Source organism: Lepisosteus platostomus, chromosome 26 (assembly GCF_059453375.1).
Source record: "Lepisosteus platostomus isolate fLepPlt1 chromosome 26, fLepPlt1.hap1, whole genome shotgun sequence".
Taxonomy (NCBI): Eukaryota; Metazoa; Chordata; class Actinopteri; order Semionotiformes; family Lepisosteidae; genus Lepisosteus; species Lepisosteus platostomus.
This window is the reverse complement of record NC_142636.1, coordinates 8,947,918-8,973,532: the sequence shown is the minus strand read 5'-3', so window position 1 is coordinate 8,973,532 and position 25,615 is coordinate 8,947,918. Positions and strand designations below refer to the sequence as shown.

The 25,615-nt window shown below is 45.6% G+C and overlaps 2 protein-coding genes and 1 non-coding gene across 10 annotated transcripts; 2 read left to right on the top strand and 1 right to left on the bottom strand.

Moving 5' to 3' along the window:
• The first annotated feature begins 50 nt into the window (after positions 1–50).
• On the top strand, positions 51–15,108 carry hormad1 (HORMA domain containing 1). Of its 6 annotated transcripts, none has more exons than XM_088621142.1 (16): positions 53–379; positions 1,854–1,909; positions 3,415–3,559; positions 5,168–5,231; positions 5,486–5,522; positions 7,259–7,279; positions 7,376–7,402; positions 7,588–7,655; positions 8,317–8,471; positions 9,132–9,289; positions 10,602–10,703; positions 11,591–11,660; positions 12,057–12,127; positions 12,227–12,307; positions 12,968–13,030; positions 14,321–15,108. In XM_088621142.1, exons 2-16 carry the CDS (start codon positions 1,877–1,879, stop codon positions 14,405–14,407), a joined length of 1,182 nt encoding a protein of 393 aa, XP_088477268.1. In that variant the 5' UTR covers positions 53–379; positions 1,854–1,876; the 3' UTR covers positions 14,408–15,108. The 6 variants fall into 6 exon arrangements, with proteins under 6 accessions (XP_088477266.1, XP_088477269.1, XP_088477268.1 ...); XM_088621139.1 differs by having other exon boundaries at positions 53–383; XM_088621141.1 differs by lacking the exon at positions 53–379 and adding an exon at positions 1,074–1,205.
• LOC148639978 (5S ribosomal RNA) lies at positions 13,873–13,991 on the bottom strand. The gene has a single exon (XR_015930741.1). It is a non-coding gene; the product is annotated as a 5S ribosomal RNA (ribosomal RNA).
• Positions 15,109–16,168: 1,060 nt separating the features above from the next.
• On the top strand, positions 16,169–25,414 carry LOC148639976 (Golgi phosphoprotein 3-like). Of its 3 annotated transcripts, none has more exons than XM_088620325.1 (5): positions 16,169–16,308; positions 19,149–19,342; positions 20,696–20,827; positions 21,313–21,427; positions 22,502–25,414. In XM_088620325.1, the coding sequence occupies exons 2-5, from the start codon at positions 19,166–19,168 to the stop codon at positions 22,927–22,929; spliced, it is 852 nt and encodes a 283-aa protein (XP_088476451.1). In that variant the 5' UTR covers positions 16,169–16,308; positions 19,149–19,165; the 3' UTR covers positions 22,930–25,414. The 3 variants fall into 3 exon arrangements, with proteins under 3 accessions (XP_088476451.1, XP_088476450.1, XP_088476449.1); XM_088620324.1 differs by lacking the exon at positions 16,169–16,308 and adding an exon at positions 17,030–17,132; XM_088620323.1 differs by lacking the exon at positions 16,169–16,308 and adding an exon at positions 17,076–17,233.
• Positions 25,415–25,615: the final 201 nt, after the last annotated feature.

The window sequence follows — 25,615 nt, the reverse complement described above, 5'->3', positions numbered from 1 at the left end:
GGCACGGTAGCCAATGAGAGGGGGAGTTACCCCGCCAGATGTCGATGGAGAGCCAATGGAAGGCCAGAATAAGAGGGTTTTTGGGATGATTGACACTAGTCCAGCCAATAGCGACAAAGGAAAAATTGAACGCCACTGAAACGGCTCTCCTCTGTGAACTCGAAATTGCTTTACACAGATTAAGGGTGCGCAAGGGTTATGGTGAATATGTGGGGTGTTACTTAACGGAATTAGCAAACAGGTTTATCAAAACGATTAACCTAACCCAGTCGGATGTCTAATGGGTTTAATTAAAAAAACAGGTCACAGTTATCGCATATTAAATACGAATGTCAAACAAGGCTACAACTGGCTGAGCATCCTTCCCATGAACCAAACTGTAGGTAGGAGTTAAAATTAATGAACACGAATTATTTCATTTCGAGTGGGATTGCTCAAACCAATACCTGTAATAATTCAGCAGGTCCGATTAATTTGCGTGACGCGTCTGGAAGAGAAAGGATTTTAAAAAAAGAACCACTCTGTGATTATGTAACCTTTAAAAAAGTAACTATTCAGTTATTAAAATTAATTTTAATACCCTGAATAGAGGGAAACAGACTATAATTTACTTTGACGTTTCTAACCCCCTTGGCACAATTCATATGATAGTAAGGAGAATTACAAGAAGGCATTTGGATATATTTTCAATCACTGATACTGCTAGTCACCGATTTCTTTGCAGAACAAAATGGGATATAGAAAGTTAATACCATTAAAAAAACTCTTAATTGGTGAGATAGGATGGAATTATTTTCTCCTTCGCCGATAATGTATTCCTATAGACATCTATAGTCCAGTGTTCTATAGATTATATAACATTTTGGGTAGATAACATATTCACAAAGCCAAAAAAAAAAGATTTTTATGAAATGTTAATTTGTGTTCAGGTTTGTAATTTTTTTCTGCTCACTTATCTTTTTCGGATACCTTTTCTCTTTTGGTTGTATGATTTGATGGTCAATAAAAGTTCGAGAAACGAATTCTGTGAAGTATCGAACTGTACAGTATTGCACTTGATAGGGGTCTCCGGTGACGTCATTTCCGTTCGCGACCCTGACGTTTGGCGGGAAGCGCGAGTGAGTGCGAGGGCCGGAGCCAGCTCGCGATCTCGAGCGGGGAGTAGTTACCGCATCTTCTAGGAAAAGAAAAAACTGTTTTTAAGGGTATGGCCATGACATGTTTTACAGCCAAAGTGCGATTTCTAAATACCTTTCGGGTTTCAAGATGTATCGCTCAAAATGTAGATGTTATATAATATGGCGATGATGTACAGTAGATGTTATGTAATGTTGCCATCCGCCCGTACCCATTTTACAGTTACGTTAGATTGTTATATTGACCTGTTTTTTAAATTCATTAACAGGTGTGATTTACGTCTTTTAGAATGTATAGTCTTCCACCATAAAGCCTCAAATCGGTAGACATAAAGGGAGAGAGAAATGACATGACAGCATTTCAGCTGCGGTTTCCCCCTCGTGTTTTACCGTGGCACTTGACACGGTTAAAAGGCGATTAAAGCGATTTCTCGAAGTGACGTGGGGGGTTAAGGAGGATGAAGGCGCAGCAGTGCCGCTGCGTGTTTTTGTTTTTAATTAACGGACTTTTAAATTAACGGACTTTTTTAAGAGCGTGTTTCCTTTGGCGGGGGCTAACCAGGCGGGTCGGGACCGAGCTTAGCAGGCCGTCCACAGACGAGAGAGGGCGATCGGCTCAGTGCATCACTTTCCCTGGTTTCACTCAAACCTTTTTTTGGGGGGGGGTTGATTGCCTTGGGATTTAACTGCGTTCACTCCGGCTCTCGGCTTTTTCAGGGAGACGGTGTCGTCCTGTCGCCATGGCAACGGCTCAGCTGCAGAAGACGGCCGCGGTAAAGTTTGGGAACTGTGATTTATTATTAATATATATATTTAAATCTAGACCTCTTTTGTATTTGGCTATCGCAATATAAATCGTTGGAAAAATTCTGAGATTTTGATATCGATAGTGATATTTTAAAAAATGTTTTTCACGCGTCTCTTCAGTCTGTTCGTGTCAGAAGGATTTTGTTTCTTTCGTTTTCTGAACGGTTCGTGTCGAGTGCTGTAGAAATCTGTTGGCTGTTGAAATGATGATTGGTTGAAGCACACGCCTGGCTTATTACTGACTTGTTCAGTTCGTGCTTTCGTCCAGAGCGACCTCACTTTGTTCCCGTTTCTAGGTCTGGATGGTTTTATAGGATCATTCTAAGCAGGGGTACATCATGTGGTCCCTGAAACCACAACTGAGTTATGAGCAACACTGCTGCACCACTTTAAAAGACCCTGCATTTAATAATCACAAATTCTGCACTTGAAATTCTAACAGCCAAAGGCCAAGAGACCAGAGGCTTTCAGAATCAAGCCAAAATAATTGTACTGTGGTGAGTTAAGTGTTGCATGTCTCAGTTTTTTTTGGGACCAAACTTTAATTTACGTCCCATTGCTTTATAGAAATTGAGGATACACTTCTCTTCTTTAATAATTAACTCGATCCCTACTATTAATATTATTATAATTATAAAGAAGGGTGCAGTATAATGTATACAAGAAATCCTTTGTTCCCTGTGCAGTTGGTATATAAAATGTAGCAAAGTTACTGTTTCCTCTATGGAGCTATCAGATTAGTGTAATAACGGCAGAGTGAGTTGTATTTACAGTATATGTATTGTTTCATGTCAAAGACTATTGTTTCTTTTTAATGTGTTTATTGTATGTTGAGAGATATTTGTTTTTTGTTGGGTTGTATGGTGATGCCAATGACAAGCCCCTCACCCCCTCTTTTGGATGGACACTAAAGTTATATGTTATTATTTCTATGAATCCCTTATCAGAGATGGCTTATTTCAAAGCAATCAATGAAAACAACAGTTAATATGTAAATGCATTTAGTACTGTAATTTGAAGCACTGATTGGTTCAGAATTCATCCTGGTTTCCACGGTGATAAACGAGCAGAGAGGACAACCCCCCCCGATGGGACACCAGTCCATTCCAGTGTCTCTCCGCATTCATACAGCTGGTTGGCTGTACAGCACGTTGCACTGGAGCTACTGGGGTAAAGCATCTTATTCAAGTTATGACAGTGGGTGTCACAGCAGGGACTCGAACCCGCAACCCACCAGTCACGAGTCTAGAGACCCACTTTTGTGTGCCGCCCCCCCAAAAATGCATCTAGAAGATCATAAACTTGAAGAAATGAATCATCGCTCCGGTCTGACCTAATAAACTAGCCCAAACAATATGATAGAAGGGACAGGAGTTAGTGTAGTATTGGGCTGAGTCCTGCTGTACTGACAGAGGAGCTGCGATCGGGAAACAGACGGTGGAACAGCTTGTCGTGTGCTGGCACCCCGCAGGTCTCCCAGGTGTTCCCCACTGTGGTGTCCAGTGAGCAGCAGTCTCTGGCGCTGGTCAAGAAGCTGATGGCCATCGCCGTGTCCTGCATCACCTACCTGCGGGGACTCTTTCCGGAGAGAGCCTACGGCACCAAATACGTGGAAGGTAAAAGTGCCAGGAGCAGGTCTATTTGCTGGGATGTGAAAGCGAAGGGACAGCTCTTGATTCAGAATTGTTCGACTGCAGCACCGCAGGGAGAAGTGAGATTCTGTTAGGCCAAAATCAAGCGCCCAAGTGGTTATCGTGAAATGGCGAGGGGGGGGTTGAAAGTTTGATGTTTTTCAAATGATTAACCTAGCAAATATTTTTAAGGGCGTGTATTTCTTTATGAGTTCAGGATCGCAATGATTAAAAATGCAAATAATAATAATAATAATAATAATTGCTTACACTTATATAGCGCTTTTTCTGGACACTCCACTCAAAGCGCTTTACAGGTAATGGGGACTCCCCTCCGCCACCACCAGTGTGCAGCCCCACCTGGATGATGCGACGGCAGCCATAGTGCGCCAGAACGCTCCCCACACACCAGCTATCAGTGGGTAGGAGAGCAGAGTAATGAAGCCAATTCACAGAGGGGGATTGTTAGGAGGCCATGATTGATAACAGCCGATGGGGAAATTTGGCCAGGATGCCGGGGTTACACCCCTACTCTTTTCGAGAAACGCCCTGGGATTTTTAATGACCACAGAAAGTCAGGACCTCGGTTTTACGTCTCATCCGAAGGACAGCGCCTGTTTACAGTATAGTGTCCCCGTCACTACACTGGGGCATTAGGACCCACATGAGCCGCAGGGTGAGCGCCCCCTGCTGGCCCCCCTAACACCTCTTCCAGCAGCAACCTTAGTTTTTCCCAGGAGGTCTCCCACCCAGGTACTGACCAGGCTCACACCTGCTGAGCTTCAGTGGGCTGCCAGTTGTGAGTTGCAGGGTGATATGGCTGCCAGCTGCCAGCAAATACTTTGTTCCGATGAATGTCTGAGGATACTGTAAGTGAATAGCGTGCAAAATGAACCGTAGGGCATGTAATAAATGCACGTCAGCAGAACTGATATTGAGAGAACAGGTGACGCATCTTATCTGCGGTTTGTTTATGGTACATCACGTCTGTTTTCATTGTGCAGATAGGCCTGTTTAATAATAAGCAGGTCTTAAGAGGAAGTATGAAGAAGCAGTTGTGTTTTTCATCGTTTCAGCCTTTTGAGACAACACTTCATGGCCTCTCTCTTGTATTAAAAAATAATCCAGCAATGTTTCAGAATCACATGAAATTCACATACTGCAGCGTGACCTAACACACAGTATGATCTCATCTCCAGTTTATTTTTAACAGCATCAAATGTGTAAAAAAAAAACAACAACAACTTTTGGTTACCTTGAATGTGTTATGGTTTCAACCTAATGAAGTTTTGTTTTTTTTTGGCCAGTGACTCATTAACATCCTGTTCGCTTTCCTAATCCAGTGCAGTTATTTTTGAAAGACTGTTGGAAGATGAATCCCATGACGTGAGGCCTTATACAGAGTACCTTTGATTAAACATGTAGTCTGTTGTCTTTGGTGCTTGTATGGCTCCCTGCTGTGTGATTTTACAGCCCACAGTCACCTCTCTCCCAGTCCTAACTACACTGTCGTGGGAGTAATGAAGAAGGCCATTAGCTTTCTGTTGATTGCTCTTGGCCTCATTTTATTTTCTCCTGTCTGCTGTCTCTTAGATCAGTGTTTCAAGATCCTGAAGGAAGACAGGAGCTGCCCGGGATCAACCCAGGTTGTAAAATGGTCAGTGACTGTGCCGAATCGCCAGCGTTGTTTCTCAGTTTGTTGTTTGTTCAGTCACCTCCCGATCCTGGCCCACGCGCACAAATAAATACGCCTGACGATAGCACAGAGTCTTACTTCAGCTCTTCTGCTCCTCGGTGGCAACTAAAATAAACAGCGGCGCTTTGGGAAGCATCGATGTGTCAGTTTTAGTGTGTGGGAGGCACAAAGGATGCAAAATAACTTTTGTGATTGAAGGTTTTATTTCTTCACAGGATGCAGGGATGCTATGATGCTCTCCAGAAAAGATACGTAAGTGTGCTAGGACTGTAATTTACTGCTCTCATTTTATGATATTCTAAAACTCCTATGGCAGTACAGTAGTGAGCATTGCTGCCTCACAGCCCTGTGGCCCTGGGTTCAATTCCAGACCCAGGGTGCTGTCTGTGTGGAGTCTGCATGTTATCTTCATGTTTGCCTGGGTGTCCTCCCAAGTGCTCCGGTTTCCTCCCACCGTCCGACATACGACATACTACACCGTCCAACGTACGAGTGCGTTAATTGACTTCTGGGAAAATTGGCTCTGGTGTGAGTGTGTTCGCGTCTGCCCTACGATGGACTGGTGTCCCATCCTGGGTGTGCCCTGCTTTCTGCCCGTTGCCTGCTGGCTGACCCGCAACCCTGTACTGGAAGAAGTGATTAGAAAATGAAAGAATAGATGACGTACATTAATGCCAAGGATGCTGGTTGAGCAGTTTTGCTACGCCGCTGGCTCAGCGAGTTTCTCCCTCAGCATAGTTACTGAATCTCCTCATCCTCCATCCACTGTCTGAGAGGGAATTCAAGACTTCTGTTGCCTGTAACTCAGCTGCTGCAGAGTACCTGGTGCTCAGTAAGTTCCCTTTCATGCACGCGGCTGCTAATTGAGTTTTTGTTTTGAAAGTACCTAATCTTAGAATTGGTGTTAATACCCAGGCCTGTTCTGGAGGAGCTTTGCAATCCATGCTGCGGTTTAGAATATTTAGTTGTATTGACCTGCACGTTGCAGCAGAGCAACGTCTTTTCCTGGTGGAGAAGAGCAGCCTCAGTGCTTCAGTGCATTAACCCAACACAGCAGCCGTGTCTCCCTGATACAGCCGTGCTCACAAGGGATCCTAGTTCGCCTCGTCACTTCCACTCTTTCCTCAGTTTAAAACCACGGGCGATGTAGAAACATTAGCTTCTGCACCAGTTAATGTGTTGGGGGAGGGGTGGCCTTTTTAACACCCAGGGACTGAGCTGCTCCCTTCTCAATTAAAGTTGTCCTCAATTTTATCTGTGGGCTTCATAATCGTTCGTGTTTGGGGATGAGGGCCTTTTTCTATAGAGGATACAAGAGGTACTTCTCGGATGCATGAAGGTGAATTTCTGTTTCATTGTAATATTTTTGCCTCTTCTTTTGGGAATATCATTTTATCAATATCAAAAATATATGGGAAACCCTTGTCCGGGTACTTTGTAAAAGAGAGCCCAAGACATTTAGTAATAATTCTTTACACTTATATAGTGCTTTTCTAGACACTCCACTCAAAGCACTTTACAGGTAATGGGGACTCCCCTCCACCACCACCAATGTGTAGCCCCACCTGGATGATTCTTAAGATCAGTTTCTTGTCACTCAAATTAAGCTGTGTTAGTGACAGGCGTAGGTGTTATGAGAGTAGGTGCTCATAGCTTGCATTAGGTTTAACTTCTGACAGAGCAGAAGATATTTAAGACTTTGTTATGGCAGTGTACTTATCTTTGAACTTGAACTTGAACTTTATTGCCATATGTAACCGGTACTGGTACAATGGAATTCTTACTTACAGTTGCTGTGTCTTGACTTATTCTTTAGCCATAGAAGTATCAGTGTTACAGTACATTACTGAATGTTGTGCTACTGGTTTCTCCAGTTTTGTGTGTAGAAACCATTTGAGAAGTGTTTGAATTTCCTTTGTTTACTATAAGATATTTTAACTCAACTTGTTTTGACTCGGCTTAAAGTATTATTTTTTGTCATTTTTCAGTTGCGAATGGTTGTTCTCTCAGTAAGTATGAACCATTTATGAAATGCAATTTTGTTTCTTTCACCATTTTGAACCAAAGTTTGCAAAATGCATTCGACATCTACCTTTCTTCCCCAGATCTTTGCCGATAAAGACAGCCCTGAGGTATAAGAAGCACTTTATTTCCAATTCATTTATATGAACTTCTATTTTCTACAGCATATTTTAAGTTAATCTACTCTTATGGCAGAAGCAGTTCGTTAGCAAGTGTTAGAGTTAGTTAATCTCTGCAACAGCTCAGCCAGATTCCGTTATCTGTTTTTATAAGATGGCACCTATTTCATTTCCAGACAGTGACAGAGTGCTATCAGTTTAAAATCAAATACGACAGGGAGGGACCACAGCTGGATTTTGGAAGGTAGGTTTTAACACTGACAGAGATATGGTGGCAGCCAGTACCAAAGTGCTGGGTGGCTTACAAGAAGTTAAGGGCCTCTGAATGGCTCAAATGGTAAAGGCACTCGGAGCTGAACGCCACGGTTCAGATTGTGCACCATATGTATAGTTGGCCCATGACTGGGATTCTCCCATTATCGATGTACAGGTGAGATTGTCTTTAGTGAGCCACATTCCTGTCCGCTTAGAGTGCAGTGACATCAAAGAGACACGCCCACTCTCCCAATCAGTACGAGCTCTCCTGTAAGGCACTGGAGCCCGCAGGGTGTGCATCTGCATCTGGACCTTTCCTGCAGGAATCGTTTCGTTCCTGTTTGGTACAGGAGCCGAAGCTGTAAAAGTGACGAAGTCTTGCACAAACTGATACCAAATTGATTGAGCATAAAATAGAAAAGAACTGGGTGATACCAAAAATTGTTAAAAAGAACTGAATAAAAAAGGTTTCTCAAATGTTTCTTTTTTTTTGGCCCTGTTACATACATTGATCATTAGTCACGTTTATACTCCTTAAATCCATAACGCCTAAAGAGCTATTTCTTAAAAGCGGAGGGAGATCGTTACGCCAGTGACGTCGGCGTCGCCCGGGTAGCTAGCGAGCCCTTTCCTCTCGATGTGTTTTGCAGCAGCACCAAGCGGAGTGAGCTGAAGCTGTCCTGTAGCGGCAATACGAAGGCGGCAAGCATCCTCCTCATTCGCCGGCTGTACGTGCTGATGCAGCACCTGGGGCCGCTCCCGAGCGACGTCTGCCTGAACATGAAGCTCTACTACTACGACGAAGGTCATTTCCCCACCGGGAGCCGGCTCACCCCCGTCGACCCGTCCTTAAATAAGGGCGGTCCATAGACGCTCCACTCATATCCATCCAGCCATTTTCTAACCCCTTCTTCCAATTCAGGGTTTCGGGGGAGAAGGAGACTATCCCAGCTCACAACAGGTGCAAAGGCAGGGTACACCCTGGGCAGGACGCCAGTCCATCACAGCGCACACACACAGACGCAGGCATAGGCAGGCTCACACCAGGGCCAGTTGTTTACAGAAGCCAATTAACCCACCAGCATTTCTTTGGAGTGTGGGAGGAAACCGGAACGCCCAGAGGAAACCTACATGCTGAGAACATGCAGACTCCACACAGAAGAAGCAGTGCTTTCTGTTAAACACCCTGTTAGCTGAGAGCACTTTGTAATGGTAGCAGCCTGAGGAGCTACCTGTGTTTGTGAGAGGAGAAAGCTGATAGGCCCGCTGAGTTGGCTTCTGTGTTTATAAATCTATTTGAACTGCTGTGAATCTGTTGTGTCATAAACGATCTCAGTGTTTCATTTTCCCTTACTTTGATCTTCGTGAACCTCATAAGTTATACACTGCCGCTAACGTCATTCAAACTGGTAAAAACTGCTTCTTTCTTTATATTTATGTCTGTATGCTCCCCTCCCACCTTCAGTGACTCCACAGGACTACCAGCCCCCTGGGTTCAAGGAAGGGGTCAGCACCAGCATGCTGTTCGAGGGGACGCCTGTGCACCTGACCGTGGGGGAGGTGGTCACCCCCTTCCACGCGCTGAAGCTGAAGGTGACCACAGAGAAGGACCGGCTGGAGCAGGTGTGGCATCGATGCAGCGTACCTGCAACACATGAAGATAATCCCACAATGCCCTGCTTTCTAGAGTGGTTCCCTGTAGATTCCCCACATAAGACGTTATGTAAGAAGATAAGAAAGCTTACACTCGAGAGGATGCCATTCAGTCCTTTCGATACGATAGTTTATCTACAGTTTACAGTTTTCTCCCCAGGGGAGAAATTCAGTTGCCAACACATCTCATAGACAAACAGTAAATGCTTCATTGCTCATTTGGTTGCTAGTAGCAACCAATACCTGGTAGGATTTTAAAGTTAATGTATTTGTTAAAATAACTGCTGCATTGCTGTACTTTGTGTTGGATAGAGTTACATAAAGCCTCGCAACCTTGTGCTTGTGCTCACACAAAGGACACTTAACTCATTGGAGTTTTTTATTAAAGGAAAAGAGCCTCTTTCACCTAGATCAGGAGGAACAACCAGGGGACTTGATTAAAAAATTTGGAGCTCTGACAGGTTTTGGCAAATTCAAACCAGAGAAATAGGGTAGAAGGAGGAATGCATTTAGGCCTGAAAACATTTTTTTCTACAATTGATTTTGATGGTCAGGAACTGTCTGATTGGCTGATTAGCTCGTTATTATGATCTTTTTGGCGTCCAGTAGGAAATGCTTGCAGCATGTCTTTACATTATAAATGGGCGGAGGGTGGCACTGTGGCTCAGGATCTGCGCCTGTGGCTGGAAGGTTGCCGGTTCAAATCCTGCTGCTGGCAGAGGAATCCTACTCTGTTGGGCCCCTGAGCAAGGCCCTCAACCCCCAACTGCTCCAGGGGTGCTGTATAAATGGCTGACTCTGCGCTCTGACCCTAAGCTTCTCTCTCCTTGCTCTCATGGAGAGCAAGCTGGGGTATGCAAAAATTAAAATTCCTAAAAAAAGAAATTGTACATGGCTAATAAAGTGATCTTACCTTAAAATATTCACTGCTAGAGGCCACCAAACGTGGAGACTGAAAGGAGGAATGTATGTAACAAGGAAGGTATGGTTATCCTGAATTTTGCCCAGTACAGAAGGGGAAACCCAACTGAGATTGAAATGGTGGGATGACGTCTCAATGGGTCAAGAAGAAGCTTTAGAGCTGTAGATTGATGGGGAAGCGACGTACTGTATGATTGCTGTGGTCAGCTTCTCCTGTGATCAGCTCGTCAGAGTGCAGCCCAACCTGGAGGTCAATCTAAGGCACTAAGAGTCACAGGCTGTGGGGAGTGTGGAGTCTCCCGCGCTGGTCTGCCGGTCTTTCTGTGTCTGTAGCTCTGAGGGCTGTGTTCTTTGCACAAAGGTGGGCCTGGAAGAGGGTGCTACTGAGAAGGAGAGGCAGGTTTTGGAGCTGGACCATGGGGAAATGGAGGAAACCCAGGAGAGCAGCATGAACATTGTCCAGGTGGGAGATGCAGCCTGCTTCCCTAAAGGGGCTCCCTTTTCACAATCCACTACAAGTCAGTTTAGGGTCTACAGTAACTGAACGTGAAAGCACTACAGTACAAAGCACTAAGATTACTATCTAAACACTGAATTTAAAATGGACATCTTTCTGATATTGAATTCTTCACTTATTTTGTATCGTTTTGTGATATGCAAGTATTCTCTACTGACATTGTCTGACAAATTAGCTTTAGATTTCTAGATCTGAAAATTAAAGACTAAATACAAATTTGCTTAGAAAAATTTACAAAATGAATAGCATTCAACAACATATCACCCTTTAAAATGCAGTGTTTTTAATAGATCCCAAAATCTGCAAAGATTGATCCTGCTTTGAGTAAAACAGTCTCAGATTTTGAATTGCCAGTTATTCTTATCTACCCACCTGATCTGGAATAGGGAAGTAACATAAAATAAATATCAGAAATGGTAAGAATAGAGGTACTGTAACAGGCAGAAGCATTTGGAATGTCACAATTGAGTTAGGCCACCAGAGGGCAGCATAAAGACACTAAAAACAGAAAATGAATCATATAAATTTCCATGAGATCAGTAGGGGAATTGGCTTCATCTGTTGGGAAGCCAGTTCCCCTGCATAAGGCCAACTGGGAACAACAAAGGAGAAAGGGGAGCAAGTGACGGACCAGAATCAGGCTAGAATGGTAGTTTACATCAGGGCGGGTCCAAGGTCCTAATTCCCCTTATAAAGACGGGGGTTAGCCCAAGATCTAAGTGCACAGATCATCCACTCTTTGCTGCCAGGACTAGGGGAATCTGTCACGGGTACATAGAGTTGTGAAGGTCTTTCCAAAAAAAGCCCGCCTTTTAATTTCTCTGTTCACGCAGGAGCAACAGCCCATGAGAGCAGACACAAACGAAAAAGACTGTAACGAGAACACTGTTGCCGAAGATTCAGGTACAGCCAGCTGTTCTGATTCAGGTGGGGTTAGTTCCCTGGGGAATGATCAGCAAGGAGTATTTCTGGGATTCATGATGCGGTGTCTCGCTTTCCTGCTTCTGAACATCAGACCTCCTGGTTGTGGGGGCAGAAGACAAATCTGCGATCAACACTAGAAATCATTAAGACGGAGACTCTCAAACTTTCACATGAATCTTGCCAAGAGGCTGTGATAAAATGACTCAATATCTGTAGTTTTGGCATTAAAACTGAATGCAGGAATACGCTTCTTTCAGTATGGGCTGGGTTAAACTGGATAAAACCTGAAAAACAGCCCCACTGATTATGAAGCAAGCTTTAGAACTAAGCAGTACAATTTGTGGTTTACCTTTGAATATCATTCTCATCTTTAAGATGCAAGACAGGCCTGCCAGCAGGATCTCAGAATCTTTGAAGGGGGACTGGACAGCTCCCAGCACTCGCAGGTGATGTGAGCCCTCTTCTCTAAATGTCGCACTCCAGAGGGCTTCTCTGCGACAGCAGGAGATGCCAACTTCGGACGTTGTTTACTTGTTCATTGTCAGATGGATTCTCTTGTGAGACAGACGTCTGACCTGGAAATGAGTGTCAGCAGAACCAGGAGTGGGCGGATGAGGTTGATCCCGGTAAGAGCAGGGTTTAACTGTGAGTTTCCCATGCAGTATGTATATCAGCTGGAGCTCCGGCACTCCCCACTGGTCAACATTTCCCATAAACATCACCGACCTACAGCCTTGTGAAGAGAGGAGTTGCCAAAGCAGTTTAAAAAAGCTGGATTATTCACATTTGGTTCATTTGACAAGAAGCAGAAAATTGAATCAACGATGTACCAAGATGACTCAGTTGAGAATAATTCCTCATTTATGTCAACACAGATGATAAGAACGATAGCATTCCTGGGGACAACTACGGTAATAAAATTACTTAAATTGTGAAACAAACGATATTGACTCCATTAGGGACAATGAGCTGAAAGGGACCTTAATACTGGTCTCTACTTCATGATCCTCACAGAGCGTCTTCCCCTACAAAGGCTATCGTGGTGCCGAGCGTGGAAGTATTGTTCAGATAATTTACTAAATTATTTCCAAATTCTAGGTGTGAAGATGGACTTAATACCCCTTGCTCTGCATCATTAGTTTTTGTCTGGCCGGAGTTGCATAGCCAAGTTTAGTGATTTAGAGCTTTTATGCATTGTAGTTTGTTCATTAGCTTATTCTCGAATACTTAAGAGAAACTTGTGCCTTTTAGTGAGGTAAGAGACGAGCCTGTTCCTCTCTCTGCAGCAGCCAGATCAGAGGAAGAGGGGAGCAGACCCTTGTGGCAAAAGCAGGAGCAGCAACAAGTCGGTGAGGTTCAAGGCACAGACACCCCAATACGCCCCCACATAACACAGCTCCGCCCCTCCACTGGCAGGCCTGACCTCTTTCTGCCCCACAGCCAGACGTCTTCAGAGAAACACTGTACTACACCCAAATCTAGACATCTGAGAATGAACCTGCAGCTTACAGTTTTCAACCTTAGAGAATTAAGATGCAGTATTATCATATCACTCAGATGTAGAATTCGAAACACCAAGGTGCCTGGTATATCATACCACATCATTTTAAGACTTGGGTGACTGAGCTAAGAGTGTGAGAATTTGTGCAACACCCAGGAGGTTCTGTAAAAGGTATTTGTTGCACAGGCTCAGGTTTCAGCACTTGTAACGCTACCTCTTGCGTCCGGCCCTGGGAGTCTTGCTGGTGATTGAGTTTTCTAATATGAGCTCTGCTGCTCCTTCAGAGCTTTGTTCATCAGCCGCAGAGATGTCACAAAGTATTTATGTACCTGGTGAGAGATCTTTGCTTTCCAGGACGTGCTTATCATGTCATTTGATTACATCACTCGTGGGCATTTATTTATTTTTAGGTTTGAGACTTACACTATATATTTTGAAAGCAATGACAAGGTCTGGAGCAGTAGAAAAACATCCATGCAGAAATCTTGCTCTTTTGCAGTTTATATCTCCATTAAACTGAATTATATACAATAATCATATAATAGAATTACTTACATTTCTGGAGATTTTATTTCTGTGTGGCTCTGTGATTGCTGCTGCAAAAAACTATCGTACAGTATAAGACCATATCGTTATTGTACCAGATAAATACTGGGGAATTGGCGCCTCCTTGTGGATATCGGCGAGAAAAGCTTACAGCACCTGGTATTCCCAGGCGGTCTCCCATCCAAGTACTAACCAGGCCCGACCCTGCTTAGCTTCCGAGATCAGACGAGATCGGGCGTGTTCAGGGTGGTGTGGCCGTAAGCGAGTAACAGTGCTAACTGTAGGTCTCTTATTTTTCATCTCAAAGTGATCGTTTGAAGGGCTTAAAGTTTCAAATTTCTTAACAATCCACAATGTACAGGCAGATGACAAAAATGCATTGACAGAAAAATTAGTAAATTATTTTTTAAATACGATTTAAAACCATAAGTCGCATCAGAAGAACAATTCAGTAACTGTAAACACACAGGCCCTTTAGTGGGCTCCGTTCAGCTTGAAACAAAATGAACATTTGTACTTTGCCAAAACAAATGAAATCGCGCTATCGCTGTGCTGGAGCGATCTCGCTGGACCGGTGTCGCTTCGCCGGCAGGTGTCGCTGTTCGAGATCCCCTGCAGTCAGGACGAGGCCCCGGCGCCCAAGCGGCGCAAGTTCAGTGAGCCGAAGGACCGCTTCTGACCGGGTAGCGCGGACGCCCCTGTCGGCTCAGTGCCTGAACTTCACAGACCAGTCCAGGAGCTACGGCTGACTTTCGACAGACCGGACCGACACGGCCTTGCGAACGCCTTTTTTATTATCAGTTTTTTTGCCGAGTAAAAAAATCCTTTTCAATGATGGCCGAGTTTTTGTACTGCGTATTTCCTTTTTTGTATCTTAAGATTTAAAACTTTGTAAATGAGGATCAGACCGTTAATGCATTCTTACAAAATGTGGCATCTGTTGTTTTTAATCTGTTGATTCACGTTCTGCAGTAGCTGTTTGCAGTTCATACTTTTAAGTCACGATCTTCTGCCTCTTTCTGTTGTCGTCCCCTTCGCTCTATGGTGACGAGTTGAATGAATTGGGCAAATATTTACATGTATGTGTAGCAGGGCCCGGCAGCCCGATCTATTGTGAAGCCAATCTCTGTGAATTGGCTTCATTACTCTGCTCTCCTCCCCACTGATAGCTGATGTGTGGTGAGCGTTCTGGCGCACTATGGCTGCCGTCGCATCATCCAGGTGGGGCTGCACATTGGTGGTGGTGGAGGGGAGTCCCCATTACCTGTAAAGCGCTTTGAGTGGAGTGTCCAGAAAAAGCGCTATATAAGTGTAAGCAATTATTATTATTATTATTATTATTGTTGTATCTTATTAACAGTAAAAAGACTGTAAAAAACATACACTTTAATTTGTCCAGTGTTCTAACGCTTACTCTGATTTACTGCTTTGGCAACCTGAATGCCAGCATGTTAGCAGCTGTATCACTCTGCAACTCACAACTGGCAACCCACCGAAACTCAGTAGGTATGAGTGTGGTCAGTACCTGGGGGGGAAAAAAAACTAAGGCTGCTGCTGGAAGAGGTGTTAGTGGGGCCAGCAGGGGGCGCTCACCTTGCGGTCCACGTGGGTCCTAATGCCCCAGTATAGTGAGGGGGACACTAGACTGTAAACAGGCGCCGTCCTTCGGATGAGACGTAAAACCGAGGTACTGACTCTCTGTGGTTATTTAAAAATCCCAGGGTGTTTCTCAAAAAGAGTAGGGGTGTTAAGTCGGTGTCCTGGCCAAATTTCCCATTGGCCCTTACCAATCATGGCCCTCCTAATAATCCCCATCTCTGACCTGGCTTCATCTCCTCCTCACTGAGGGCTGGTGTGTGGGGAGAGTACTGGTGCACTATGGCTGCCGTCGCATCATCCAGGTGGGGCTGCACACTGGTGGTGTTGGTGGAGGGGAAGCGCTTTGAGTGGAGTGTCTAGAAAAGCGCTATATAAGTGTAAGCAATTAATTGAATCTGAGAATCAAGAGCAAACTGGGCAGCCTTGTGAAAATATATCAGAAGGTCACTGGGGCTCTCCCCCCTCTATCGTACAGGTGTTTTCCGTAAAGCAAAATCCATCTGCAATGACCCTTCACCCCCCTTGTTTAATAACTTCCAGTCACTCCCATCAGAACGCAGATACCGACATCCCAACTGCAAAACCAACAGATTCCAGCTCTCATTCATACCTGTAGCCATATCGTTACTGAACTCTTGGCCTTCTATGTAAATATGTATATTGTTGTTCCTGTCGATTTTCTTTTCTTCTCTCCGTCTGTACACCAACACTGCTGCTGGTGTAAAACAGCTTCCCCCGGGGATAATAAAGACTGGTGAATTACTCATCTGTGGGAATTAAAGGCGTGACAGCTAGGGGGCGCCGTGGATTCCCTAATGGAAGCGAAGCGTCAAACTGAAGCCGATCCACGTGGTGAGACTGATCCTGCTGGAGACACAGGTGCTCATAGGAAGGAAATTAACTTTTGAAAAAGCTTGCGCTAAACTGACACGTCCAGCGCTGGATCCTACTGGCGGACAGATAATTACCACGTTACGTGAAGTGAGTCGGACAGGGGTTTTCACATTTTCTTTGACATGAGGTATATGCACTCGCATGCGGATACGAAGCAGAGCGCGGTAACTGCTTGTTTTTTAAAAACAACCTCACATTTTACACTACCCTAGCCATTGTCCTTATTATCTGCAACACATCAAAATATCATTGTATTACGAACGAATGCCATTCTGTTAAACAAAACTAGTTCAGCATCTAACTCATCTGATCTTGGTTGGGCGTACTGGCACACTAAGAGTGAAAGCCCTTTTCTTCAAAACTTCCCTTGTCTTAAAACCTTCCCTCAGTAAAATACCAAAAACGTATATTTATTATCAGCTGTGCTTTCAGCCAACATTTTTTTCCGGAGCATCATTATCACGGCTAGCCTTGCGGAGACCTGTGAGCTCGCTCTCAGATTTTATTCTTTTATCAAACTGTTTCGAAGATCCCAAAGAAAAACGAGATAAACTTGTGATAGTATTAAGTAAAAAAAAAGACTCTGAGAAAACACGTAATCCTAAAAGCCGTTTCCTTTCCTTTTAACATAATTCTGATTCACCAATTTATCGTTACCTTATTGGACATACATTTTTAAACTCTTAATTCGATTACACGTCGACCTTGTCAATCTCTTCCTGGGGAAAAAAAAAGCGGTGGGCGTCGCTTACGAGTATCTTTATCAACTATTGGGCACCGTTTGACAGCTCGAGTTATGATTGGCCGGATTAGTTTCAAGGGGCGTGTCCATCGGGCTAACAAGTTAGGATGCTTCCCTCCCCTCCGAGTAACAGGAAGTTTTCTGTTTACTTTGTAACTCTGTGAAGTAGGTAAGTTATATGGTTTTATTTCCAGTAAAATATAAAAGAAAATAAACGTTTTTCGTAGCAAACCAGTTCAGGAAAAGACGCTTCGAATGAACGCAACAGCAGTAAGTAACCACAGTAAAATAATTATTTTGTGATTTTTTTTTTTTGCTGTTCCTGGACAAGGAAGTGCTTGTGCAGTATTTTGGAAACGCATTTGGCAGTAAGCTCTGTTTCTTTATCGACGTACCATTAATTGATTTAAAAAAAAAGAACACGAAAGAAAAAAATAAGTCACCCCTGAAGTTTCGGTGGTCGGTTACGTCTTTGAATACCTTTGTCCCTGTAAAATAATTATTTGTTGAAAAGGGAGCGTTTCCTACACACCTGTATTAAAATAGACATGTTGGAACGAGGCGAGTTGAGTAATCCGCATGAACAAATATTCTTGTGAAGTTCGTGACGGAGCTGTTGGTGGTTAACGTAGAATGAGCGTTTATAATAACGTTACCAAAAACACACGACTTGCAGTTATGCACAAAAATATCTTATTCATTCCTTCTAAACTCCGTAAAGGGGAAATGCTTTACTATCGTTACTGTCATCGAGATCTCAAAGCGTATTTAAATGAACTGTATTTTAGGGTGGAATGAACCTGTCGATTATGAATTCGGAACATATTCCTTATGGATCTTTGGGGTTCCAGGGCAGCACCTGTATTCCAGACTGGGGTTTCAATGTTATTTTTGCATCGGTAACCATTTTGTAGTACCCACACTTAATCCAGTTTGCACGCAAGTCGAAACACAACCCGAAGCAGGGAAATGAACAAGCACAAAGGGTGTCCAGTAAGGAGAAGTCAAGCGAGTCTGGGCGGACAGCGCGCTGTTGAGGGGACGCTCAGCTTGGAAAAATGAGCATCCCGATTCTAAGAATTTGTATATAATATTATACTCTAAATATTTAAAGACGCTGTATCTGGAACGTGTGGTGTTTATAAAATGAGCAGCTCAGGGGGAAACTACTGATGCGAACACACTTCTGTTTGTCTGGTAACCAATTACAACATTGCACCAATGGTTTATTGAATCTGTCGTCTGGTAGTGTTTCTAGTTGCTGATTAATGCCTCAATTGTTAAAGACTTTGGAATAAAATAAGGCAGGTGATTATTCAATCTTGAGGAGTTTGTGCGGACTGGTCAGCTGGAGAGAATCAAGAGTGATTGCCTACTGACCGGCACAGACCTGGGAGTGATCTCTGACTGGCCAGCTGGAAAAGCTATAGAAGGTTGGTAGAGATTTCTAACTTAAAAATAAAATCCACGGGATGTTTTAATGTCATCAGTGCACTCAGCTGAACTGTCGCATAAATTGACCCCTCTACCCCCACACGCACAGACATTTAAATAGCTTTGATGAGTTAAAAAGGGTGTCAGGAAAACATACTGAACAATTCTTGCCTTTCAGGCTTGGACATAGCTTGTGGCTCGTAACAAATTAAGGTGTTCCAACGACCATGCATTAAGGATGTTTTCTCTTCCAGAAGGGAGAGCTTTGCTATGGTATTTAATGTGGGAAATAATAGGAGATGTCTGCGAGAGACCATTATAGGATCTGATGTCATGGTGTGAAACAGTCCTTTTAGAAAGTCTCAAGATCTTAGTGCTCAGGGCAGGGGGCTTTTCTTTAAAGGCCAAGCTGTAAGGACACACCTCTTGTGTGAGACTGAGCCATTCCAGTACAGCAACTCCCAGAAATCTTTGTCTGAACCTCAATCATTGTAAAGCGCTTTAGGTCTGTAATGAGAGAGGCACCTGAAGTTGTGTGACTGATGTAATGTCTTTGAAGCTGAGCTACAGGTTCCTGTTACGTGAACCTGATCAGACGACCCAAAATGCAAGGTGTGCTTGGGCTCTGGTAGTTGCTCCTGAGATGTTGCTGCTCATCCTATCAGACTGGATCCCCAGAGTGTCCAACTGCATGTGCAGCACGAGGACCCCGGCGGCAATGATCCCTTTATGTGTCCGGTTGCCCGTCCAGGTGGGCCGGCCGGCAGCATGAGCACGTTGACCCATCGGAATCGGCGCTCGGAGGTGGTGGAGAAGCGGAGCTCCAGGGAGGAGGCGGATCGGGAGGATGCCCTCGAGGAGGAAGAGGAGGACAAGGATGACTCCAAGGACCTGAGGCTCACGCTCATGGAGGAGGTTCTGCTACTGGGAATTAAGGACAAGGAGGTACTGTATCTTTTACCAAACATCCACACATGGCCACACCCACATCACTCTGGGCCACGCCCACACCACTCTGGACCATACACACCACTTCTAGCCACACCCACATCTAACACAACCACGCCCATGCACAAGTCTCCCTGGCTTGTCCTGACACTCTCTAAGCCAAATATTTCCCCATCAGTGTTGAACACTAAAGAGTGCAACAGAGCTGGTAATGACCAGTATCGTCCTTGGAGACATCCTCCTCTCCTGCCAGGCGTTATTATATTAGTTCAGGTGGGGAGCTGCGTCAGCAGGCGTAGGCTGCAAAGGAACAAGTAATAGGTTTATTCCAGGCTGAAAAAAGAAGAAAGAAAACACAACGTTTCGGCCGTGGAGCCTTCTTCCGGTGTGAGCATTATTAAATTTGCTTAGCTACTAGGAAGCCCCCAGATGTGGGTTATGGGTTGGGGGGGGGGGTCATAACTAAGTTTGGTCTTTGTGCACGTCTAAAATGACCCAGCTGCATTCTTCACACAGCTTGAAGCTGTCAGACAGCCAATCCCAGGCCTAAAGGTCTTTACAAATTAGCACAAGGCTTGTCCTGTTGTATGAATTTTACATTGCAGCTATGCCATATTTGGAAGTGGACTGTGGTACATCACACAGCTTGGATAGGCATGGTCAGCCGCTACAGACAGTGGAAACCAAGGGAAATCTGGGGTCTGACCAGGACAGAAGCTGGAGAAAACTGTCCGTAGTCTCCAGCAAGCCGCTAGGTAGCTAGTGAACCCGAGTGTAGTTCTAACAGGGCTTGGACTGCAATTGTGGGTGTGACTGGCTGTGCAGCTGTGCTTGTTCCTGACTGCGGCTCCTCTTTAAAAGGTTAAGGACTTTTTTTAAGGAGCTGTAAAAGGGTGGGGTGGGATTGGGCTTGTGCAAGGTGTTGTAAAGCATCCTGTAAAAGCCTCTCTGTGTCCTGTTTCCATCCGGTTGATGCACAGTTTTTTTTTTCTTAAGTCAACTTCCTGGAATTCAATACAGATTAAAAGAGAGAAAGAAACCGTGCCCAGGCAGAAAAAGAGAATCCTTTTGAGGAGAAAAACAGTTTCCCCGCTTCCTGGAGGAAACCCTGGCTAGGTATGGGTATTGGGGCTTTTTAAAAAAGTGAAACGTAGTTTGTCAGGACAGTTGGTATCTGGCTCCTGTTCCCTCCAAATTCCGTTGCCACGGTGCTGCAAGAACTGGGCTGGGTTAGGCTTTTAGACGGCACGCTAGCGAGGTTGATGAGCGCTCCCCAACATCCTTTCCTCTTGAGACCCAGGACTGTCGCGGGGTGTGGTCAATGCGTGTGCTGTGTGACCGTCTCCCCAGGGCTACACTTCCTTCTGGAACGACAGCATCTCGTCCGGACTCCGCGGCGCCATCCTGATCGAGCTGGCCCTGAGGGGGAGGATACAGCTCCAACCCCAGGCCATGAGGAAAAAGAAACTGCTGGACCGGAAGGTGAGGCTCGGATTGAATTCGCCTCGAGCGCCCCTGAGGGAATTGGTCTCGCACGCCAAGAGCTCCCAGACATAGAGCAACGATATACGACAGTGATGCAATGCAAGAACAGAAGAAAAAAACATGACACAAAACGACGTTCAACAAAAGCACTCAATCAGAACTCTTCCAGGACCGCAAGTTTACAAAATAGGCAATTAGTTTGTGAGGAGTCTAAAAATAATAAGAATAACAACATCCCTACCTGTAAAATCTTTTCGTCATTCAACAATGTTTAAATGAAGTAAATGGTATAAATGAGGTAAATGCTCTCTTAGCCTTTATACAGGAGATCCGGTACCTTCTCGTGGAGGGTAGGAGAGTATATTCTAAAAATATAAAGTATAAATTATCAGTGTGCTGATAAAGTTGGCAGAATGGATTCCATTGGGTTTTCTTGGATAACGCTGGATCTATACCCAAACCAACCCCCCTTGCTTGTCCAGGTGCTGTTAAAGTCCGATGCCCCAACAGGAGATGTGTTGCTGGATGAAGCCTTGAAGCACATCAAAGTCACCGAGCCCCCCGAGACCGTCCAGAGCTGGATCGAGCTCCTCACAGGTACCAGACACCTTCTCAATCTCCCTGAAGATGCCTTCTTAGATCTCCTATCGGACGGCAAAGCCTTTGTACTCGAGAGGGAGAAATATCCTCTCCATTCTCTGACGGGCGCATTGTAAACTTTTCAAGATTCAGGTGTAGAGGAAAGGATTTTTTAGGGCTGTTTCTTTTTCACAGCACCAAAGCCTTTGAAAGTCATCCTGCGGTGAGGTTTGCGATCGTGATTTCTGCACCCTGTTATTTCTTGGGACACATGTGACTATGCCCTACTGTCTTATGGTCACGTGATTGCTGCAGTGGGCTGTTTACATGTTTATGTCCTGGTGGCAGTCCTAACAAAGAGGTAGAAAACTTTAGGGTCGTCAACAGGAACCGCTTCTTTACACAAAGGGTGGTGGGTGCCTGCAACAAGCTGCCCAGCTGGGTTGTTGAAGCTGATTCCCTGCAATCCTCAGTAAAACTGGATAAGAACCTTGGATCAATAAACTATTAGTAACCATGTGAGCAAGACAGGCTGAATGGCCTCTTCTCATTTTTAGACTCATGTTTTTAGGGGTTGATCATTTTATTCAGGTATCTTAATCCTCTTGGTCACACAAATACAGATCTGACTTTCTGATTGTTGTGCTTTAAATCCCACACTTGCCCTGCGTGCATCTGCCCCTGTGTGTATCTTCTCCTGCCCCCTGTGTGTGTCTGCCTCTGCCCCTGCCCCCTGTGTGTGTCTGCCCCCTGTGTGTGTCTGCCCCTGCCCTGTGTGTATCTGTCCCCTGTGTGTGTCTGCCCTTGCCCCTTCCCCCTGTGTGTACCTGCCCCTGCCCCCGCCCCCTGTGTGTGTCTGCCCCTGCCCTGTGTGTGTCTGCCCCTGCCCTGTGTGTGTCTGCCCCTGCCCCCTGTGTGTGTCTGCCCCTGCCCCCTGTGTGTGTCTGCCCCTGCCCCCTGTGTGTGTCTGTCCCTGTGTGCCCCTGCCCCCTGTGTGTGTCTGCCCCTGCCCCCTGTGTGTGTCTGCCCCCTGTGTGTGTCTGCCCCCTGTGTGTGTCTGCCCCCTGTGTGTGTCTGCCCCCGCCCCGCCAGGCGAGACCTGGAACCCCCTGAAGCTGCACTACCAGCTGCGGAACGTGCGGGAGCGCCTGGCCAAGAGCCTGGTGGAGAAGGGCATCCTGACCACGGAGAAGCAGAACTTCCTGCTGTTCGACATGACCACGCACCCCGTCACCAACGCCACGGAGAAGCAGCGGCTGGTCAAGAGGGTGCAGGAGAGCCTGCTGGAGCGCTGGGTCAACGACGCGCACCGCATGGACCGCCGCCTGCTGGCCCTCATCGTGCTGGCCAGCGCCTCGGACGTGCTGGAGAACGTCTTCACGGCGCTGCCCGACGAGCAGTACGAGACGGCCGTGACGCGCTCGCGGGCGCTGCTCGACGGCGACCCCGACGTGGAGGGCGCCAAGCCCAGGGCCTACGAGATGATCTGGGCCGTCATGGCGGCCTTCAGCAAATCCTGATCCTTCGGCCTCCTTGGGTTTTTTTTTTTGTTGTTGATGTCGGTCTGTTAGGGTTGTAGAGTTTTTTTGGGGGGTCTAATTTCTGCAGGACTGTTGCAAAACCATGGACAAATGGTATTGTGTGCGCGGGGAGGACACTGAATCAGGGCCTTGGATTACAAATGGGTGGCTGACCAGTTTCCTTTAGGTGTACTCCATCTCCGTGACTGCATAGTAATATTTTATAGCATAAATGAAAATTGAATTGGTGGAGAATAAGCTTGGGGGCCTCAGATGGCCTTGGGTACCTTCAAAATTCCCTGACCCCCACCTTTCCAAATGGTATGATCCCAAGTGTGAGTGAGAGGGTTTGAAATGGAGGGGGGCCTTCAAGGTGATCTAGGCTGTCTTTGGAAATGCCTGTTTTCCTTTTTTACTCCTTGTTCTTTCAGTCTTGCTGTCCGCCTTCTACCTATCCCCACAAAAACAGACAGAAAACTGAAAAAGTGCTGGGGTGGCAGTTGAATTCCTTAAGGTGGCTATTTTATTTTTAAACTTTTTTAACTGCTGCCTGGAGGGAAGCGATGTGGACGCTCGCTGGGCAGTTTTGTGGCGCGGCACAGCGTGGACAGTGGCGACTGTCTCGTTGCTTTCTCCACGGCTGGTGAAAGAGATAAAGCACAACTTAAAAGGAAGGCCCCTCGTACAGCCATTTTACGGGGGCTTCTCTTTTGGAAGGGAGGGGGTCTGAAGGTTTGACGTGATTGTGATCTGGAAGCACGGAGCATTGTGGGGCTTTGGAAGCGGTCAGGGGCCTCAAATCCCAGCGGGGGCTTCACAGGTGTCTTCTCTGAAGCCTGACACATTTTTCCTTCTGTGCTAGACCTCTCAAATCCTTGTATTGCAGAAGCTTTGCAAGGAATTGGAAACGCAGCTCGCCCAACTAAAAGCTAGATCATTTAAACGGAAGGTTTAGAAGTTAATACTGATTTTTTTGTTTTTGTAAAATCGTGGTGGAAAAGTAACTCTTGCCAGAGTGAAAGGGGTGGCGATTCATTTTTGAAGAATCACGTAAACAGCTTTCCGGAGTTATTCAAGTCCCATAGCATCCAGCATCTTCAGCTGCTTCCGAGTCAAGAGTCTGTATTCTTGGGTGTTTTCCCCCCTCTGTTCAGAGCTGTATTTCTTTTTTTGTGTGTGTGTGATAATTTCTCCATTTTAAAAAAATACCTGCATCGTTCAGGGGCTCTTGCAGAACGAATTACAAGAGGGGTGCCTTTACGTCCCCGGGCAGTGCCCCCCACATGCCTGTAGGTCAATCATCCTATTTCTAGTTACTGTCTAGAATCTGTTCAAAGGGGCTGTCATGTAGAACCTTTTGCTGAGGTAGCCGATGCCCTGATGTCACCATGAGGAGCTTAAAATGTGGCTGTGGGGCTCTTTATCTGTTCGAAGTGCAATAAAAAAGGCAGCAGTTCACCTGCTGTTTCACTCAAGGGAAATGGAAGGATTCCTGCGGCCCCCAAGATGAATGGGGGGGTCTGGTTTCAGGAAGTTGGGGTTACACTTCAGAGCTGCGGGACCGAGCCATGTGGGAGTTTCTCTTTGCCGAAGAGGAGCATCAGTCAGGGTTGTGCTGCGTCCTCGTGCTCAGCAGGATGAGCAGCGGACTTTCAGGTTTCGCCGGACGAGCACGATCTCGGCACGGATTTCGTCTTTGCTTTCTATGCAGAACGGGTTCTCTCCACGTCGCTGGACTATTAACTCTTTCCTTCCTGCGCGCGGGGCTGCTGTGTCATTCCTCGCGGACCCCAGGAGAAAATGACTTGGAAGGGCGTGTGTGGCTGCAAGGCAGGGCTGTCCACAGGGTTGTCCGACTTTCTAAGCCACCTGAACTAGTGCAGTAGTTCTGGAGCGCTTCGGCAAAGAGGTAGCCTCTCTTCTTATGTTCCATCATTGTAAGTCAAACGCAGTGGGGCTCCGTTACTGAGCTTGAAGTTACAGAATTTGACAGTCAAATAAAATAATTTGGCAGGCAGTAATTACCCCTACTTACTGTTGTGTCCACCTGTGTCACTAGATTGGGGGTTCTCTGTTATTCTGCCATTCTTACGGATAGCTTATGGCTTATCAATTTGAGTTGTTTTTTCATAAATGAAGGTGTCTGTTGGCCCTCAGCTGCAGCAAGGACTGAGCTCAGGTTGTTTGTAAAAACGTGACCCTTGAGCGTTTAGGGGCTTGGGAGTGTAGCTGTGCTCATCGGATTGAAGCCTGTGATCGGCACTGGACGCTCCCCAGCCTGAAGGGCGTCTCTGAGGGGCCAGGTCTCGTGACAGATCTTCTGCTCGGTGGGTGCGTGTCCACCTGCACAATGGGGTGCAGAGTGGACTGTGACCGGACCTGCATACATGATGCAAACAATACTTTGTCCATGCAGAAGCTACTGGCGTTTGTACAGGAGAATAATAATGACAATTGGTAATAAAGGGAATGGGTGATTAATAGAGCTCTATTAATGCCAGCTTATTGACTGTTGATGCAGTGATTGTAAGCTATAGCAATACATATCAATTTCCATGCTGTAGAAGTTCCAAACTGAAATTGCACCCTTTAATACAACTGTGACCTCTTTTTCTTTTCCCTTTGTGTAATATTTTAGCACTTATTCGACCTGAAGTTCCTCCGCGTGCGGTCTGTCGCGCTCCCT